Below are 21746 nucleotides of genomic sequence, written 5' to 3'. Positions count from 1 at the left end.
GTCCTTTAAAGTCTCACACTTCTTATACAACGCTTTCAAACTACAGACAAAATGCCAGATAATAACAGGACCCTTCTGCCCCAGTGATAAAAATCTATTATTTCACATTAAGGACGATTCAAATAAGTCACAGCATATCTGCTTCTAAGATGGTCCTGGGGGCAAAACCACATCATGAAAAGGAATATTTTTATTCATTTTAATATTTTAAAATTCATTTTTATTTTTAATATTCATTTTAATATTTTTATTCACACTAAACATAATTAATAAACTGCAAATCCCTCCAAAACATAAAGACATAAGGTTGAAAATTGAGACAACTGCCCAAGGTGAGAGTCCACCTACCTTTATCATTTGGGGGGCTGGAGGTAGTGCTTTTCTTACACCTGAGAATGCCAACAACAAAAGTAGGTCAAAATACTGTGTAGCAACGCTAGATAAAGATACTGGAGGTTTTACAGAAAACAGAACGCACAGGTAAGGGACCCACTCTGCCCGTCTCCATGGGCACTGCCAGGGTCTCTGCCTCGGTATCTCCACCACTGCTAAACTGGGTTCTCCATAATTCTTACTGAATCGAAAAATAAACTGAATTACAGTAGCTCCCCATATCCACGGTTTCACTTTCCACAGTGTCAGTTATTCCAAGTCGCCCACAATATGGAATATTAAATGGAAAATTCCAGAGAAAAAAACTCGTTAAAAGTTTTAAGTGGCACATTTCTCTGAGGAGTGTGATAAAATCTCAGTCCCCACTTAGTCCCTCCCAGGACATGAATCACCCCTTTGACCAGCACATCCACGCTGCATGTGCTCCCAGCCCCATTAGTCACTTAGCGGTCTCTGTTTTCAGATTGGCTGTGGTGATGTCATGGTGCTTGCGCTCAACTAACCCTTACTTTACTTAGTAATGTCCTCAAAGTGCCAGAGCAGTGATGCTGGCACTCTGGATATGCCAAAGAGAGGCCATGAAGTGCTTCCTTTGAAAAATGCTGAACGTTCTTGAGTTGTAAGGAAAAACCTGCATGCTGAGGTTCCTAGGATCCACAATCCAATAAGATACTATGTATGTGAGACCACATTTACATAACTTGATTGGACTAAATTGTTCTAACTGTTCAATTTTATTGTAGCTGTTGCTGACCTCTATGACTAATCTATTAATTAAACTTTAACCCAAGTATGTATGTATAGGAAAAAAATCATAGCATATATAGGGTTTGATACTATCCATGATTTCAGGCATCCATCTGGGGTCTTGGGACATATCTGTGTGGATAAGAGGGAGCATTGTAATGACAATGTGAAATTAAGAAGGTCTGGCAGTCTGTCCCTTCCTCTGCCAGAGCTCTGCCGGTACCTTACTATCCAGTTACATGGATGGGATGAAATTCTAATCAAAAGGCTCTAAGGGCATTAAATGGGGTATGCTGTTTTTAGATCTGGTCCCTTACAGGTAGGTCTTCCCACAGATATCCTTGGCCCCTTTACCCATTTCTGATACCAGGAAGAGAGAGAGCACTAGAGCTAGAGCAACCTCAGGAACTATCTGCAGAACCACCTACCAGCTCTGGGCCAACCACCTACCTTGGGATCATTACCTGAAACTGAGAAGAACTTCTAGTTTAAGTCACTGCAATTTTCAGGTCTCTCTCTCTCTCTCTCTCTCTCTCTCTCTCTCTCTCTCTCTCTCTCTCTCTCTCTCTAAATTGGTTCTTCTTAGTTGTACATGAAAATAGAATCCATTTTGATAAAATTATACAAGCATGGAATGTATCTTTTCTAATAAGGACTCCACTCTTGTGGGTGGCCACAATGGTGGGATTCACTTACGTATGTTCATATTGTGTACACAGGAAAATTATGTTAGATTTATTCTACTGTCTTTCCAATCCCCCACTCCCTTCTTTTCGTTCCCCTTTTTCTAATCTACTCAACTTCTCTTACTGCCCTCCCCTGCACTTTACTGTGGTTTAGCTTTCACATATCAGCAAAAACATTCAACATTTGGTTTTGGAGGACTGGCTTATTTCACTTAGCATGATAGTCTCCAGTTCCATCCATTTACTGGCAAATGTTACATAGTCATTCTTCTTTATGGCTGAGTAATATCCCATTGTGTATAGATTAGATACCATAATTTCTTTATTCGTTCATCCATTGAAGGGCACCTAGGTTAGTTACATAGCTTAGTTACTGTGAATTGTGCTCCTATAAACATTGATATGGCTGTGTCACTACAGTATGCTGAGTTTAAGTGTATGGATATAGGGGCTGGGGGTGGCTCTGTGGTAGAGTGCTCACCTAGCTTATGTAAGGCCCTGGGTTCAATCCTCAGTACCACATAAAAATAAATAAAATAAAGGTATTGTGTCCACCTACAACTAAAAAAAAATTTTTTTAAGTGTATGGATATAGCCAAGGAGTGGAATAACTGGGTTAAATGGTGATTCCATTCCTAGTTTTTTGAGGACTCTCCATACTGCTTTCCAGGGTGGTTGCACCAATTTGCAGTCCCACTAGCAATGTATGAGTGTGCCTTTTCCCCCACATCCTCGCCAACATTTCTTGATAATTGCCATTCTGACTGTCAAGAGATGGAATCTCAGTGTAGTTTTAATTTGTATTTCTCTATTTGCTAGAGATGTTGAATATTTTTTCATATATTTGTTGATTAGTCATATTTCTTCTTTTGAGAAGGGTCTGTTCAGTCCCCTTGCCCATTTGTTGACTGGGTTTTTTGGTTTTTTTGGTGTTAAGTTTTTGAGTTTTTTGTATATTCTGGAAATAAATGCTATATCTGAAGTGCAGGTGTCAAAGATTTTCTCCCATTCTGTAGGCTCTCTTGTCACATTCTTGATTGATTCTTTTGCTATGTAGAAGCTTTTTAGCTTGATGCCACCCTATTTATTGATTTTTTTTTATTTTAACAACAGATTACACTATGCACTAACTAATACTAAACCCTAAGAATTGAAAAATTAGGGAATAATAACAGACTTAGAAACTTGGGCCTTCTCTTTAATGTGCTAAATTAATGTCAGGATACCCCAGGATACCTGATGTCAGGTGGTGGAACTCACAGACTCAAGAGCCAACCTTCCTGCATAAGCCAGTATCCCTGCCAAATGGCCATTCTGCTTATGTCTAATAGCTTGATGGGTTCTGATTGATATGGCAAGAACCACGTATGGTGCCGGCAGGAAAACAGAAGCACGGATACCCACTGCCCTATAATACTAGCAATTTTGAGTCTCTATTTTCAACTTATGACTAAAAGCCTCTCATTTTCAGGATTTATAAGGGTCTTAGGTGTCAAGATTCCTACACATTTTTATTCATCTGAACATTTATAAGTTAGTAGCATTATGACACCTAATTATTCTGACAGATTGTGAAGCCACTATTAAAATCCATACCTCAAAGCCCCATCAAAATGAGAATGATACTAACTCAGATTGCAGATGCACTGCTATATGAGGTTTCTAGCAAAACATCTGGGAAGAGTTTATTTGCTGACAAATACATAAACATTAATGAAGAAAAGCTGTTGATGGTAACATATAAGGCTCATGACTTTAACAGATTGTAGGCTTCAATGTTGTGATAAAAGGTCCCCATAAGAGACCTTTGATTTTAATTCCATGACAGGGTCCCACTGCTAGCTAAACACATTATTCTAATTATTCTTATAAAACACACCTAACTACATTTCCATTTTCTAGAAAGTGTGCTAAACTTAATCAAAATCAAATTCATGCCACCCTACCAATGATGTGTCCATTTTAAGCACAATATAATTACAGAGTAAAACAAATACTTACTACTCTCAAAAAGATTGTATTTTTCACATCCAGGTGCGAGTTTTTCAGTTTGTCTGCAACACTGATAACTTCCATCTGCCCAGAATTTTGGATGATATTTAATCATAATGTTATTGTTGTTCTTTATTTCTGTAATTCACAGACACATTAATGATCAGTGAAATAAAACAGACTACAGAATGTTTGCTAAGTAACACTGTCAATCATTCCTTGGATACCAAGTTGTTTACGAGAACACCCTCATAATGTCATGTGACCCAGCATTCAGAAAAACCAGAGGATTCTCTTTCACTTTTTTAAAAAATTTTTTGGATGACACACCTTTGTGAGAAGTGACAGCTGCTACTCCATGATGGATTAATGCAAAAGTCAGCCCACAACCATTTTACTCCCAAGGACAAGTGGTGAGGACAATGCACTCATTTAAACACCTGGTGTGTATGTCAATCCAACCACACTAAATATCGGCTACGTGATATTCTCACTTCTTAGAAAATACTAAATCCTGTTATCATAAAAGCCCATTCTTTATCACCTTCAAATACATCACATATTAAATATCACACACTAAATGGAAGCATGCTTTCCTTAGAAACTATCTACCACTAGAAAGAATCAGATTTTTAAAAGGGAAGTTATCTTCCATATTCTGATTATCACTTACTATAACTGACTGTCCTTGGAGGAACATGTAGTGTTGGTTAAGAGATTAGAATTGCAAAATATATTGGCTGTATCTCTGTTTTAATCATAATGACATGTTCTAAAATTATGCACAGATTAATATTTCATTACATGGGTTTTACCTTCTTTTAACTTCTTCACCCACCGGTCCCTGCTTTGTGCACTAGGTGCAAAAATGTAAAGTGTGTTAGCATCATGAACAACCTAAAATAAAACAAAAGATGAAATCAGTGATAAATATTTAGACACAGCCCTCCTGTCTGTCAGAGTCCTTGGAACCATGAGCTCCAATAAATGAATCTTAAGTGACAGAATAAAATATTCACTTCAGTGGCTTGGGGGGCTGAGGTAGGAGGATTGCAAGTTCAAAGCCAGCCCCAGAAACTTAGTAAGACCCTGGGTCAAAAATTAAAATAATAAAATAAAATAAAAATAAGTCATTTACTTCAAATCCAAAAAACCTGGACTCCTTTATCATAAAAGCACATTTATTTATTTATTTCTACAACAAATGGGGCACACATTTTGCAAAAGACTTATTTTTTATAGAAGAAAAAATGCATAGGTCAAGATGTTTCATTAAATCTCAGTAATTATTTCAATTTAATTAAGTAAAGATTCTTAGGTAAATTTGATGGAACAGGATTATTCTAATCCAAAATTTTTCTACATAATATTTTAGATAAGCAGACTACTCTTTCAGCTTCTCTCCTATAGTTTCCTTCTGCCACTATTAAAAATTGTGGTATCCTCACTATTTGACCCAGCTATCCCACTCCTTGGTTACCTAAAGGACTTAAGATCAGCATACTACAGTAATGCAGCCACATAAATATAAATGCAGCTTGATTCACAACAGCTAAACTATGGAACCAACCTAGATGCCCTTTAACAGATGAATGGAGAAACTGTGATACATATATACTATGGAATATTACTCAGCCTTAAAGAAGAACAAAATTACAGCATTTGCAGGTAAATGGATAGAACTGGAGAATATCATGCTAACTGAAATAAGTCAATCCCAAAAAGCCAAAGGTTGAATGTTTTCTCTGATAATCGGATGCTGATCCATAGTGGGGGCTGGGCAGGGAAGAATGAAGGAACTTTGGATTACACAGAGGGAAGTGAGGGGACGGGTGGGGTGTTGGAGATGGGAAGAACAGCAGAATGAGACAGACATTATTACCCCCAAAAACATGTATGAAAAAATTTTAAATAAAAATAAATAGACAAATATCAGAAAAAAAAAAAAAAAAAAAAAAAGACTGTGGTATCCAACTTAATTAACACTGACTGCCCCAGCTCTTGGTGAGATGCTCTATAGATTCTAACTCAATTTGTTCTCCCATCAAAATATTCCCACTTACAGAAGAGGAAAAAATGGTTATCTACAGACTCTCTGCCCCCAAACAACTTCAGGAGGCACTGCAAATGGTGTCTCCTAATGTGTGCCACCTAACCTGCCCATCATAAATTGGCTGGTAATGTAGAAAGCCAGGATTTTGACTCCAACTGTCAAGCTTTTAACACTAACATCTCTTTCAGAGGTAGCCCCTGTCTGGCAATTAATCTCTTTATTTTTTTAAATAATTTTTTATATCTTAATAATTCTTTAGTTTTGATGGATCTTTATTTTTATTTATTTATATGCAGGGCTGAGAATCAAACCCAGTGCCTCACACATGCTAGGCAAGTACTCTACCACCAACCCATAACCGCAGCCCCAATTAGTCTTCTTTTTTCATTTTTTATATCAGTAATAATAAGCCTGAAAATCAATTCAGGAATTTTGTCACTTTACCCCTAATGGTCAATCACAAAGCTTAAATACCCTGACTGACCCCAAAGTAATACAAGGCTAGAACCTTCCTTTCACCACATCAACATCCACTAAATTGGAAAACAAACTGATCTCTCATTGATAAATGGCTGTTCCTGACCCTGGTCAGCAAACATGAGGACCGTATCATTAAAATGGTCCTTCTCATTCATCTTAGTGAAATTAATGCACTCTGATAGCACATAAATATGCAATATTCTTTGGTATGATTAAGACACAAAAATTAATCAAGACACATGTAGAAAAACCTTATTACAAGGCAGAATATAAGCAGGCCACCATGGTGTATGCCCGTAATCCCAGTGACTGGGATTTAGTCTCAGCAATTTAGCAAGACCTTATCTCAAAATAAAAGACAAAAAGTGAGTGGGGATGTAGCTCAGCAGTAAAGCATCCAGGATTCAATCCCCAGTACCATAAAAAGGAAAAAAAGAAAAAAAAATTAGATAATGAATGCGAGAAATGAAAACAGAAAGATAAAGTGCAAAGGGAGGTTCATGGAGAGATGTTTCCTTATTTGCCACATGTTGTTCACACCTAACCCAGATTTGTCCAGGCAACTGACTATACAAAAGAATGAGGTTAAAATGTACAAGGAAAATCATTCTGAATTCTCACTCACATGTCTGGAAAGAAGCACAAGAGCTTTAGACCTTCCAGAAACTCTTGGGATATTATAAGAATAATGTATTTTATTATAATGACTCACTGTACTGATCACTACGTGAGGCTAAGCACTTCACATACCCTAGGTAAAGTCTTTATTAGTGTTAGAATTTTCATTTCCCAGATGAATAAACCAAAGTGCCTGAGGTTAAGTCATAAGAATAGGATCTAACTCCCTGTTGTGGTTTGAATCTGGAATGTCCCCCAAAGCTCATGTGTTGAAAAAGATGGTCTCCAATACATCAAAGTTCAGAGGTGGGCTTTTAGGCGATGATTGGACCATGAGGGCTCTGTCCTCACCAGTGGATTAATCCACCTGATGGTTGGATGGACTACCGAGAGGTGGGACACAGCTGGAGGAAGTAGGTCACTGGGAACAAACCCTGGAAGGTCTTTTCTTCTTCCCAGTCTCTGCTCTCCTCCCCAGTCCTGTCCTCTCCTCTTCCCTCCCTTTCTCTCTCTCCCACCTCTGTGTCCCAGCTGCCGTGAGGTGAGTAGCTTTCCCAAGCCACGTCCTTCTGCCACAGTGCTCTGCCTCATTTCAGGGCCAGAGCAATGAGCTGGTCAACACGGACTGTGACTTCTCAAACTGTGAGCCAAAGTAAACTTTTCCTCCTCTAAGTTGTTCTCATCAGGCATTTGGGTCACAGCAGCAAAATAGTGACTTACACACCCCCAAAGGTTTTTCTTATCCTTATGTTTTCTCCCAAACACCTTCATGAAGTCCCTCGATTGTTTCCCTCCTAAAATCTCTTTCCGGGCTCCATGCAGACTAACTTCTTCACAAAACTGAGCTCGTGTCAGTACTGTGAGCTCTGTAACCTTGTGAAAGTTTATTAAAGACCAGCTAATCTGGGCTGGGGCTGTAACTCAGTAGTAGAGGGTTTGCCTAGCATGTGTAAGGCAGTGGGTTCAATCCTCAGCACCAGGTAAAAATAAATAAATTAAATAAAGGTATTATGTTCATCAACAACTAAAAAAATTAAAAAAAAAAAAAAGACCAGCTAATCCAAGTAAAGTTAATCCAAACTTAAAGAGTTCTGATAATTAAAACTAGCTTGATATATTACCTCGCTAACTTGGGGCATTTACATTCATGCAAGAAATTTCTAGAAATACCACCCTAAACCTAAATAATAAGCATCTGATTTTGGCATCTCTGCTAGGTTGACAGGATAGAGAGATATTTAAGGGCCTGCATCCGCCCTTCAGCAAAGCCCAGGTCACACACTGGGACCACCTTCTATGTCATCCTTGTGGACAGTTTCTGTGGCAGGGTGGACAAGGAGTACCAGGTTTCTCAGGTGCCTCAAGTCTTCTGGTGAGTCTTGTACAGGAGAAGAGGTTGTCGGGAAGGAAGAGCATGGCAAACTTCCTTTGTTGAAAGGCAGGAATCATTTCAACAGGGAGGAAATTCTCAGAGTAACACCAGTACCTTGACCATTATCCTCTCTCCTATTTAAATCTTCATTCACTTCTTCAACAGACGTTTAAAGACAGTGTCGTGCAGGAGAAACAGCACAGATGTAGCAGACAGATCTGGGTTTAAAATCCAGGAAGGACGTGCCACCTCCTGGGAACCCTCAGAAGCCACCAGAACTACTCATCTAAGGAAGCACAAAGGAGGTGTGCTTTCCTCCCTGTTTCCTCTGTCCCTTCCCTGGGCTAGAATATGCTGAAGAGGAAGCAACTTCCTTTTTTTCTCCTGGTGTCTTTTGAAAATGTCCACTTCTCCTTTTTATTTATTTTTCCCCCACCTGGCATTTAGACTTGGTAGAAAATTTCACTGTCAAGATATGAAACTAGGATCTACACTTCCTTAGTTATACTTAAGTAACAAGATTTCTTTCACTTTTCAAATCCAGTTGGTTTAAATTACATAATCAGAGCTCAAGATTACCTCTTCTTCATTAATGTTTAAGATTTTTTTTTAACTGCTCTTATATTTATTCATCTCAACAACTGAAAATGGTTTAGGGATGGAACACTGTTCTATTTTTCCTGTTCTATTTTTTTTTTTTTAATCATCATTCTTAAAAGGAACCCAAAGTTTGCAGAATAGATCTCTTTTCTCTCAGAAATATTCTAAGTATCAAAAATCCAAAAATCCTAATTCTGAGTCCAGAATCATGAGAACCATTGCTCCCCACTACAGCTTGCCCTCAGAAGTGTGGCAGGAAAGGTTGTTCATCAAACTTTAAATGAAATTACACACATACACCATGATAGATGCATTCAGCATATTTACCATGAAGAAGATTTAAACTGGGCTCATTCTAGATCTGGGGGGCAGGTTTCATAATAACAGCAGCAGTAGGAAGAGAGTACCAATAACAACAGTAATAAAATCAACTCACACCTTGCTCTTACTACATGTCTCAGCTATTTATATATGATCTCCATTAATCCTCATGACAACCCTAGCATGTGAATGCCATTATTAGTATTTTCACTTAGAACAGGAAACAGATATAGAAAGGTAAAGTGACTCACAGAAGGTCACAGAGGCAGTAAGTGGCAAATCAGGCAGTGTGGCTTCAGTGTCACATCCTTCAGCACCTAACTCTCCAAGCTCTTCACTCGGAGAAATGGCAGATATAAAATGAGGAAGGGTAAAATGTAAATGTAGCCCTTTCTCTTTTTGTGTTGTTAGTGGAAAATAATTCAGATGCAGTTTTAAAGCTTGGATGTTTTAGCCCACTGCATCCAGGTGATATTGATTCCCCAAACTGGAAAATGTTTTCAAAAAAACTCTTAAAAAACAAAATGTAGCCAGGTGCAGGGTCACACACCTGTAATCCCAGTAGCTTAGGAGGCTAAGGCAGGAGGATCACAAGTTCAAAGTCAGCCTCAGCAACAGCGAAGCACAAGCAACTCAGTAAGACCCTGTCTCTAAATAAGATACAAAATAGGGTTAGGGGAGTGGCTCAGTGGCAGAATGCCCTGAGTTCAATCCCCAGTACCAAAAATAACATTTTTTTTAAAGCAACCAAAATTCCACTACAATATCATCTTGAAAGAGACTTTTGCAGTTTGGCCCTCAGTCATGGTGAGACCATAGCCATGGACAAAAGATGACTTCCATGACAGATGTACATTGCTCAAAGGAAGGCATGGAAATGGTCTCAACCAGAGAAGGGATCCGTCCGGTGCTGGACAGCGTCCTGTGCTGTCTGCAGTAGGCTCTAGAACATCAGAGTCCAACTCCTGAATTCTCAGGGCACATGTGCCCCAAGATCCTGCCATGCCCCTGGAGTGGCCTAGGACTGGTACCCATTCTGCTTGGGAACAAGAAGATGTGAGTGTGTGTACATGGCTGTTTTTAATTCACAAAGTGACCCTGGATGAGTCATTTAACATTTCAGAGCCTTATTTTCTTCAGTCATAAGCAAGAAGAGTATGATATTTACCTCCTTTGTGTTCACGATCATTGTAAGGAGAAAAAATAAAATATATGAGTATCCCTTAAAAATACCATTCAATTAACATATAATGCTAATACTCTGTTTTCCACCACAAGCACACTTTGCATCTCATTTCTGATTGACAGTGACTCTTATCACTTCCCAGTTTGTCAAATTCATAGAGAAAACTTCATTATACTTTGTTCAGCCCTAGTGATAAATCTGAACACTAATAGATAAGACCTGGGGTTGAGAGACTCAGTACCACTGGCAGAACATAACAATCAAAACAAGATCAAGTTTCAACAATGATTTGAGTAGTCCATGAAGAAAAGCAATTGCTATTAAAGTGGTAAGTGAACCTAAAAATCAGCCACCAAACCAGTGACAAATAGGAAAGATGGTGAAAGAAAGTCCAGAGTCGCACTGTTGCAAAAATATGCCTGCTCACCTGAAATGGATACTTATTTTGACAGGGAATGACACCATCTTCATTCTTCACAATTTCCACACATTTGATTTTTGAAATATCAATAAACCCCTTTCTGTATTTTTTCTGTCGAAAGAAAAAAGGGGAAGAAGCATTACAATCATAAGATATAAGAAAAATGTTTTAATGGTAATATTTGCTGATGAAATTACTGATTCAAAATATTATAATTTCCTTAACAATAACCTAAATCATATCTTCCTTTAGCTCTTAAAAAGTATTCAACACTGAATAAAGAAATTAAAGAAGACCTTAGAAGATGGAAAAACCTTCCATGTTCTTGGAGAAGTAGAATTAACATTGTCAAAATAGCCATGCTACCAAAAGTGTTACACACATTCAATGCAATCCCCATCAAAATTCCAATGGCATTCTTCACAGGACTAGTAAAAAAAGAGTTTTAAAATTCATTTGGAAAAATAAGAAACCCAGAATAGCAATCCTGAGGAAAAAGAGCAATGCTGGAGGCATCACAACGATAGACCTCAAATTATACCAACAAATGGTATTGGTTTTGGTGGAACAGACCAGTGGAAAAGAACAGAAGACACAGAAACGCACCCACATAAATACAGTTATCTGATATTAGACAAGGATGCCAAAAATATATGCTGGAGAAAAGATGACCTTTATAACATGAAATGCTGTGAAAACTAGATATCCATATGTAAAGAATGGAACTTGACCCCCATCTCTCACCCTGCACAAAGTCAACACAAAGTGGATCAAAGACCTAAAACAAGGCCAGAAACTCTACAGTTGCTTCAAGAAAATGTAGGCCAGCACTCCAAGATGTCAGCTGAGGAACTGACTCCCTTAACAAGATTCCGAAAGCTCAAGAAGCAAAATAAAAATCAGTAAGTCCAACTAAAAAACTTCTGCACAGCAAATGAAACAATTAAGAATGTGAAGAGAGAACCCTATGGAATGATAGATTTTTGTCACTTGTTCTTCCAGACATTAATATCCAAAAAGCAAATAATCTGATTTAATAATGGGCAAAAGAACTAAATAGAGACTTCTCAAAAAAAAAAAAAAAAATACAAATCACCCATAAATAAATGAAAAAAATGTTCAACATCTCTAGCCATCAGGGAAATGCAAATCAAAACTACATTGAGAGTTCATCTCCAGTTAGAACGGAAATTATCAAAAATACAAATAATAATAAGTGTTGGGAGAATATGGGGGGAAAGGTATACTCATACAGTGTTGGTGGGACTGCAAATTAGTGCAATCACTCTGGAAAGCTGTATGGAGATTCCTCAAAAAACTAGAAATAGGATCACCACATGACCCTATCCCACTCCCCAGTATATATCCCAAAGACTTAAAGTCAGCATACTACAGAAATACAGCCCACATCAATGTTTTCAGCAGCACAATTCACAATAGCCAAGCTACGGAACCAGCCGAGGTGCCCTTCAACAGATGAATGGATGAAGAAAATGTGGTATATAAACACAATCAAATACTAGCCATAAAGATGAATGAAATTATGGCATTTGCCAGTAAATGGAAGGAACTGAAGTCTATCATGTTAAGTGAAATAAGCCAGACCCAAAAAGTTGAAGGTCAAATGTTTTCTCTGATATGTGGAAACTAGTCCAAAATAAGGGGGCGGAAAGAGAGTGAGAAAGGAAAGATCAGTGGAGTGAAGGAAGGTGACTGAGGGGGAGGAAGGAGGGAAGCAATAAGGGAAGAAGAGTGGAATGAATCTGCCCTAATTTTCCCATGTGGATATATAAATATACCACAGTGAATCTCACCATTATGTATGTTCACAAGACCTAATTTTAAAAGACTATAAGTATTCTTGGTGTAGAGTTTTTTGAGTTCTTTATAGATTCGGGATATTAGTGCTCTATCTGAAGTATGAGTGGCAAAGATATTCTCCCACTCTGTAGGCTCTCTCTTCACATTACTGATAGTTTCCTTTGCTGAGAGAAAGCTTTTTAGTTTGAATCTATCCCAGTTATTGATTCTTGCTTTTATTTCTTGGGCTATGGGAGTCCTGTTAAGGAAGTCTGCTCCTAAGCCAACAAGTTGAAGGTTTGGGCCTACTTTTTCTTCTATAAGATGCAGGGTCTCTGGTCTGATTCCGAGGTCCTTGATCCATTGTGAGTTGAGTTTTGTGCAGGGTGAGAGATAGGGGTTTAATTTCATTCTGTTGCATATGGTTTTGGGCTAAGGAAATGAACAGACACTTCACAGAAGAAGATGTACAAGCAATCAACAGATATATGAAAAAATGTTCAACATCTCTAGTAATAAGAGAAATGCAAATCAAAACTACCCTAAGATTTCATCTCACCCCAATTAGAATGGTGATTATCAAGAACACAAGCAACAATAGGTGTTGGCGAGGATGTGGGGAAAAAGGTACACTCATACATTGCTGGTGGGGTTGCAAACTAGTGCAGCCACTCTGGAAAGCAGTATGGAGATTCCTCAGAAAGCTTGGAATGGAACCACCATTTGACCCAGCTATCCCACTCTTTGGCCTATACCCAAAGGACTTAAAATCAGCATACTACAGAGATACAGCCACATCAATGTTCATGGCTGCTCAATTCACTATAGCCAGATTGTGGAACCAACCCAGATGCCCTTCAATTGATGAATGGATAAAGAAACTGTGGCATATATATACAATGGAATATTACTCCGCCATGAGGAATGACAAAATTTTGGCATTCGCAGGCAAATGGATGAAATTGGAGGATATCACACTAAGTGAGATAAGCCAATCTCAAAAAACTAAAGGACGAATGATCTCGCTGATAAGCGGATGAGTACATGGGGGGGGTGGGTACGAGGGGTTAGTGTTAGGGTTAGGGTTAGGTTTAGGGTTAGGGATAAGGAGGGTGGTAAGAATGAGGAAGAAGGGAATGTATAGAGGGAAAAGACGGGTGGGAGGGGAGGGGGGAAGGGAAAAAAATAACAAAATGAATCGAACAACATTGCCCTATGTAAATTTATGATTTTTAATTAAAATTTAAAAAAAGACTATAAGTAAATAGCAGAGAGATCAGTAAAATAGAGGGAAGGAAATGGGGTGGAGGTGGGTGGGGGAGGAAGGAAGGGAAAGAGAAGTATTGGGGACTGAATTTGAGCAAATTATATTGTATACTTTTATGTCAAAATGAATCCTAATTTATGTATAACTAAAAGTAATCAATAAAATACACTGTGATGATTATAATCAAAACCATTCAACCCTTAAATTTCTAAAAGATGAAATCGTTCAGTCCTTGCCTCAAAAAAGCTCCAGAAGAGAGAAATAAACTCCCTTTCACTGCTGCCTTCCCCTCCCAGACTCCCACCTTGTGCAATTTCTCCACCTTCTTGGTAATAGTGCCCCAAAAGAAAAGTATCGAAGGAGGCTGGAGATACAGCTCAGTTGGTAGAGTGAAGCACAAGGCCCTGGGTTCAATCCTCAGCACCACAAAAACAAAAAAGTATCAAAGACAAAAACTTAATCAAAGCTCCACTGACACAATCACAGATGCAAATCCAACCAGCTGTGTCTCCTCCTCCTGTGTAGCTGCCTCTAGTACAGGTGGACACAGAGCTCAGCAGGGTGGACCGTGGTGCTCTCGGAGAGCTCCCCGGGGACTCTAGTGTTGAATGCTCTTCTTTACTTCCCTGTTGGCCTCCCTCCCTGCTCTCTGCACATCTGCCTGGAGCAATTAACGAATGGCATACCAAGAACGCCCCACCCCTCCCCTCTGCCATCATCCACACCCTTGAGCATGGTAATGTCACATCTGGGAATTTGCTCCAGGGAGAAATCCAAAGGAACACAAAGTAGTATCTGCAAGGATAACCTGATATCATATATCCATTAAAATGATTATAAATACAATATAGAAATAAAAAACATTTGCTGAATAACGATGCATTCCACACAAAATGTTGTACAATGACTAAGGTCGTTTTCCCCCCTTTGGTAGATGTTCATATGATAAGTAGAAGGAAAAGAAAAAGAAGTAAAAACAGTGTTCTATTGGGGCTGACCAGCCATCTCCTGCCATTAGCAGCTCCCTGACATTTCACCAGAGTGTCCCCTCTCTCTCTCTCTCCCTCTCTCTCTCTCTCTCTCTCTCTCTCTCTCTCTCTCTCTCTCTCTCTCTCACACACACACACACACACACACACACACACACACACACTAATATCCCATCCCCTTGACATTTTCATCAGTCCCTGGTTGTGTCCATACCTTTCCCAAGTCCCTTCTCACCTGGTTGCAGAAGATCCCCTGTCCTCTCTACACCTAAGCCAGGCCCTCACCACTGCTCTTCAGTTCTTTTATTATCTCTAGTGGAGAGCACTTGGCGGCCTCATGGAGACCAGCAGCTCTGTGAGAACTGCAAATCTTTCCCATTCCCCTCACCTTGGGGGACAATCTTCCTCCCTGCTTTGTGGAGAAGACAGCAAAAATTCTGAGAGAACCCTCCCAACTTCTTGCCCCTGCAGTTCAGCAGTATTTTAAGATTTTGCCCTTTTCTCTTCTCTTTTATCTTGTCTCCAAAAGAAGATTAAATGTACTCAACAGTTGAGCTGGCATTTGACAGAAGAACTTCATTCTGTGCTCACAAAATCCTTGGGAGCTAAGAATTATGCCTGTTCTACAAATGAGGCAAGATCATCTTGCAAAGACAAGTTACACGCACAACCCAAGGACCTCAACTGACCCCAAGGCCCACTGGACCCCAGGATGCCCCAGCTGCAAGGATGTAAGAGAATGAATGGAGCCAACTCCAAGGGGGTCAACAGGAATTCTGGGTGCACCAGGACAGGGAGAAAGGCATTCTCCCCAGTTGCTCTCCTCCAAGGATTTACTCTGTCTGCAGATTCATTCAATCTCCCCATCCAAGCCAAGACGTCTTCTCTGGTCCTACTAATGCCCTGAGCTTTCTCCTCCCTTCCTGAAAGAGAAAACGACTGCACCCCCAGCTTTCATTTCCTTCCCGCCCACTCCTCCTTAACCACTTGCAATCTGCCTCTCACCTCACCGTCTGCTCAAACTCTCCTCAAAAACAGCACTAATGACCAAGCCCAACCGTCTTTTCTGAGTTGGCATCCGCTTTCTGAGCATCTGAGAGTGCCAAATCTCTCTTCTCCCTTGGTGGCCTTGACTTCGGTCATCCTGGTTTTCCTTCCTTTTCGCCTTGATTTAAACTGCTTGTGTCAAAGAACACAAAAAGACAAGATAGGAAAAGTTCATTTCCTGCACGTGTCATCTTGGAATTGTGCCAGGAGCTTTTAATCCTCATAGTTACCCTTCAAGGTAAGGTTTATGATACCCATATTACAGATAAAGACAAAATTAAGTAACTTTCCCTAGCTTTCCTGAGGGAAAGAACAAACCAGAAAACCATTATACAATGTAGTTGGTGCTGTATAGCAAAAAAAGATGATAAGAGAACACAGAGAATTATGATTACATGTCAGAAGAGGGACAGTAGAGAGAAAAATCCTACAGAATGAACAACATAAGAAAAGAAAAACATTTCTGGCATGACTTCAGTTTCCTCATCTGTAAAATGGGAATAATAATAGTACCTATTCCACAAATTTATTATGACAATTAAATGAACTAATACTGCAAAGCACTTAAAAGAGTGTCTGGCCCATAGTGCAAGACCTGTAAATATTTGCTAAATTGAAAGCAAAACACACCACACACACACACACACACACACACACACACACACACCAGAGTGGCTAAAGCACAAGGTGCCTGAGGCAAGAAGGAAAGGCGAGCAGGGGCCAGTTGATAAAGAAGCTGCTGCATGGTGCTCCAAGGTCTCCTCAGACAGTGCTACCCACCTGGCTCCAGAGTTCGGGCCCTGTTAATGAGTGTAAAAACCTGTCTGAGTGACACCCACCTATTAACAAGACACACACAGTCACTGTAGAAAATACTAATGGCAAAAGGAAGAATCTAATGACCCCTAAGCCCCAGCTCTGGAGGAAATCACTGTTGGCATTATGGGGTTGTGCAGACACTGCTCTTAGGTGGCATTTCTCACCTGCCAGCTTGTTAACAGCAGGCTGTAGTCTGCTTCCAAAATGCCCATCACCACCCACCACCTGCCCCAGTTACTGAAGCAGATGTCAGGCGTTGCTCAATCTGCAGAAAATTTGAGATGGCTTAGATACTGGGTTGACTTATTCACCCTAGACTTTGTGATGTACAGTCACCCAAGACATTAATATTTGGACTTTCTTATCCAAACATCTTCCTATATAATTAGCATATAAATGTCCAAAATTTAAGTTATTTTTTCATTATTTTATCTACTCTACTAGTAAACACTCACTGGACACCAACTAGGCACCAAGCACAATGCTGGAGTCTCAAAGCTAGGGAAAGGGAAGTGAGGGTCTCTACGAGAGAATTTCACAATAATATGGTGAATGGAGGGGAAAGTGGGGGGGGGGGGGTGAGTCATAATCTAGTAATGATAAAGTAGTTTGTATGATATGTATGTCACTGTACTGTGGGCAATGACAGGCCCAGGACAAGTTGGGGTCTTGGGGGAGGAAGTGACAACTTGATTTGTTTCTAAAGGATAAATTTCCCTGCAAAGAAAGTAAAGAAGGCTCCAAGCTGCAAAAACAAAAAAAGCACAGAGTATTCTGAGAACTGAAAGAAATTCACTGTGGCCAAGGCTCAGGATGGCTCAGGGCAGTGTGGGAAATGACATCAGAAAGGTTGTTTGAGGTTAAATTAGGAAGAGGCTTAAAGGCCAGACTTAGGGGCTTAGATTTATCCTGAGTGGCTGTAAGGGGGGATTGAGGAGGTCTATGCCAAGGCATGTTTTTGAAAAGATAACTCAATGGGTGGACACAGGGAGGCTGGCTAGGGGACGTTCATTCTCTACATCTAGCCCCGTGCACTTTCTCCCGTTTTAACTCTTGGTGAGAGGTAATGGGCTTCTGAATCAAGTCATGGCGGTAGGAGGGTAAGGCAAGCAGGGACAACGTAGGAGAGGGGGAGATTTAGGAGGCAGAATCCACAAAGCTTTGTGACCTTAGAAATGGGAATGAAGAGCAAAGAAGGAGAGAGGCAGGCTCAGGGATTCTGAGTTGGAGCGAGCAGCAGGCAGAGATACCATGAACCATGACAGAGAATACTGAAGGACAATAAGGTCTGAGGGAGCAAGGTTGGGCAATGTTTGACAGCAGAACCAGCTGGAAATGTGGGGAGAGAACTGAAAATATGGGGCTAGTGCTCAGAAATGCATGGCACCCCTTTAGAGACAGAGGGGATTCTGCTTTACAGTATTCACAGGAGCACCTCATTCTGACCACATCTCAGGGTGGCCCTGGAAGCGAGACATGTTGAAGGACGCTCACCACAAGGAGCCCCAATTTACTCATACTGCCATGTGCTCCTTCCATCTCTGGTCCCAGGCACTGACTCCCACAGCCCACTTTACATCTTGGCACACCAGCCTTTCGAAGTCACACCAGAGAGGCCATTTAAAAGTAACTCTTAGGAACTTTGGGAGGTGACTTCTGAGCAGTTACCACAGTTAATCTTGAGAAGGAACATGCAGGTTCTTCTCCACCTAGACCATTCCTTGAAATTTCTTTCAAAAACAAAATTGAATCATAAGATATACTATAAATTATTCTGAATATTATGACCTAAGGAGAAATATCCAAGTCCTTATTTTTTGGGAGTAAATTCCCTTTCTATTCTGACATCTTTGCCCTACTGCTCGCTGAGAAATCAGAATGAAGATAAGAGCTTCTCATGCTCATTTCTGAATGCTCCACACTAAAATGGCCTGGCACTTATGTGAGCAATGCTCTGTGTTTAGAGTGTGTGTGCATGTGTGTGTTCTCTCTTGCACATCCTCTGTATTCTTTGCAAAGCTTGAAAATGAGGAAAGTAATAACCATCTACAACCAGCACAAACCAAGAAACTAGACAGACAGACAGAATATAACTTACGTAAAACTGTACACCAACTGAATGGCAGAACTGAAGTTAGATTTTTTTAAAATCCTGTCCCCAAGAAAGTCTTACAAGATACACCATTTACCTTAAATTTCCAGAACCCTCATAAGTTTTGTTTTTGGGGGGTTTCGTTTGTTTTTTTGGTACCAGGGATTGAACCCAAGGGTGCTCGACCACTGAGCCACATCCCCAGCCCTATTTTGTATTTTATTTAGAGACAGGGGCTCACTGAGTTGCTTAGTGCCTTGCTTTTGCTGAGGCTGGCTTTAACTTGCAATTCTCCTGCCTCAGTTTCCCAAACTGCTGGGATTACAAGTATGCACCACTGCACCCAGTCAGAATTTTAATAACACCAATATCAATCTTGAATTCAAGCAATTATATTACAAAAGAATTTAAACAAATAACCCTAGTCATATGCTTCTGGATATCCTCCTGACTTTTCTCCTAGGCACCTTGAGTCCCCATTATACACAATGATTTATCAGAGTTTCTCTTTGATATTCTAAATGATCCCACCCATTCCCATATCATAACTATTATTCCTGCTGTGGCTACCTCCAGTGTCCTGCCACAAGGGAAATCTGGATGAATCTCCTCTGCACTGCAGTAGGATCTCAGGTAGACAGCATGAGCTTTGGAGATAAGCAGTTCCTGATTCCAGCATCACCTTTGCTACTTCCAACCCATATGGCCTAGGACAACCCCTGCCTCTTCTCTGTGCCACTGTTTATCTTTCTGTAGAAACAGGACAATACTACTTACTTTGCCAAACTATTTGGTGGGGTTACAAATAGTGAACATAGGTGCTGAGTACAGTGTCAGGCACATGGAACTCTGTGATGGTTAAATACATGTGTTGACTTGACTGGGCAAATGGGTGCCCAGATGGCTGGTAAGATATTATTTCTGAGTGTCTGTATGGGTGTTTCTGGAAAAGACTAACATTTGAATCATTGGTGAATAAGATTTATCTTCTCCAATGTGGGTGAGCATCATCCAATTTACTGAGGATCCAAACAGAATAAGTAAAGTGAAGAACTAGGACATTCACCTACTCTTGCCCTCAGACATCATAGCTCCTGGTTCTCGGACCTCTGGGGCTTAGGCCATAAGCCTCCTCCCCATTTCCAGGTTTCAGTCCTTCATCCTCAGACTGGAGTTCCACCATTGGCTTCCCTGACTCTTAGGCCTTGGACTTGGGTGAACTACTATACCACATGGCTTCCCTGGGTCTCAAGATTTCAGACAACAGATTGTGGGGCTTTCTCAGCCTCCATAATCACATAAGCCCCTTCCCACAATGAATCTCTTATACATATATTCTCTTTCTCTCTCTCTCTCCCTCCCCCCCCACCCCATATACGTACATATACATCATATGTATGTATGATATATGAACATATATCTCATTGGTTCTATTTCCCGGGAGAACCCTGACTAATAAAAACTCACTTCCTCAATGGTAGCATACCCTGTTAGTTTTTACAATAACCTTAGGCAGTAAGAAACTGCATCTGAGAGGTTTTAAGATTGGCCGAAGATCATAAGAGGCTAAGCCAAAACTGAATCCAAATCTCTCAAAAACACCAAAGTTTTTACCTGATTCAAGACTTTTCAAACTTCAATGTTTATGTATTCTTGTTATGGATTCTTGTTAAAGAAATTATGCTTTGTGACCCAAAGCTAACAACTACAGAGCACTATGAGCCAGACACTGTCTTAGCCTTTTATATAGATAACCTCACAGCATTATAAACATGAGAACTACTGCCACCCCATTTTATAGATGAACAACTCAAGACTTGAAGAACATATTAACTTGCCCAGTAACCTAGGATTTGAACTCTACCTAATTCCAATCCTAAATTGTTAAGTGCCACATTCACCTGGGCCACTTGATACCACTTAACTATGTACAATCATAAACTCAGTGAAATTTTCTTATGCCTACAGCCCTTATACAACTATACACTAAAGCAAATTCATTAATAATATACAAACAAAGCTGCACAACAAATAAGGTGAAATTAATGTCACTGGCATGTGCTAAACAGGGTGTTTGCTGGAATGGAATCCTTCTACCTCAGTTCTCTTAGCATCCTTTGTCCTCATGACTTCAGGACATGTGACACTCTCTCCTGCCTCTTCTCTCAAGTCCAACTGTGGGGAACCTCGGTATATATACTCTATCCTATCAGTAAGTCCTATGCAGCACCTCCAAATTATTTGATATTCAATCAGCCTCCTGTTTTTTCTCAGTAGACCACAACAATAAAAACAGACCACAAATCCAAATCCAAATCCAAATAGGGACTACTGATATGGCATGATGAGTGATGAGGAACCACCCAGGAAATGCAAATAATAAAAATAAAAAATTATACACACACACACATGCACATACACACACACATAAAATGTTATTGAAGGGAATAAGATATTTTAATCAAATTAAGAAGGCAAAATTTTAAGTTCCTTAAACTTGCAGTCCTCATACATACAGAGCACCAAACTTTTTGGTGAACATTCACTGCGTTCCTCATGACAATTCTTATTTGGATTTAATCTGTGAACTCACTTTGGTCCTTCATTTAGTCACATTCATCAAAAATACTCCAGGTTCTTCTGTTATCTGCAAGATCCAGACACCAAAGTACCACAATGGACATAAAAACATACAAAATTCCTTGACCTTAAAAAATTCACAACCAGACATTTGCTAAGGTTCAGGAGAGGAATAATAATATTCACAAGGAAAATTCGAATGGGGAAAACTGAAAGGTGAAGAGGTCCAGTCAACTCTTCAACAAAATAGAAAGTGATGCACTGTACTATCAAAATCCCAAGT

The 21746-nt window shown here is 39.9% G+C and overlaps 1 protein-coding gene across 1 annotated transcript in view; it reads right to left on the bottom strand.

Moving 5' to 3' along the window:
• The window catches only part of TEC (tec protein tyrosine kinase), a 123944-nt gene that overhangs the window by 26680 nt on the left and 75518 nt on the right, over positions 1 to 21746 (bottom strand). The window contains exons 4-7 of the mRNA XM_079153926.1: positions 10876 to 10980; positions 4634 to 4715; positions 3828 to 3956; positions 349 to 389 (exon numbers count right to left, since the gene is read on the bottom strand). Of these exons, the coding sequence (XP_079010052.1) occupies positions 349 to 389; positions 3828 to 3956; positions 4634 to 4715; positions 10876 to 10980 (357 nt within the window). The remainder of the gene's footprint in view (positions 1 to 348; positions 390 to 3827; positions 3957 to 4633; positions 4716 to 10875; positions 10981 to 21746) is intronic.

The sequence above is a fragment of the Sciurus vulgaris genome (genome assembly GCF_902686455.1).
Source record: "Sciurus vulgaris genome assembly, chromosome: 9".
Lineage (NCBI taxonomy): Eukaryota > Metazoa > Chordata > Mammalia > Rodentia > Sciuridae > Sciurus > Sciurus vulgaris.
The sequence above is the reverse complement of the archived record's forward strand: the minus strand, read 5'-3'. Positions and strand labels throughout refer to the sequence as shown.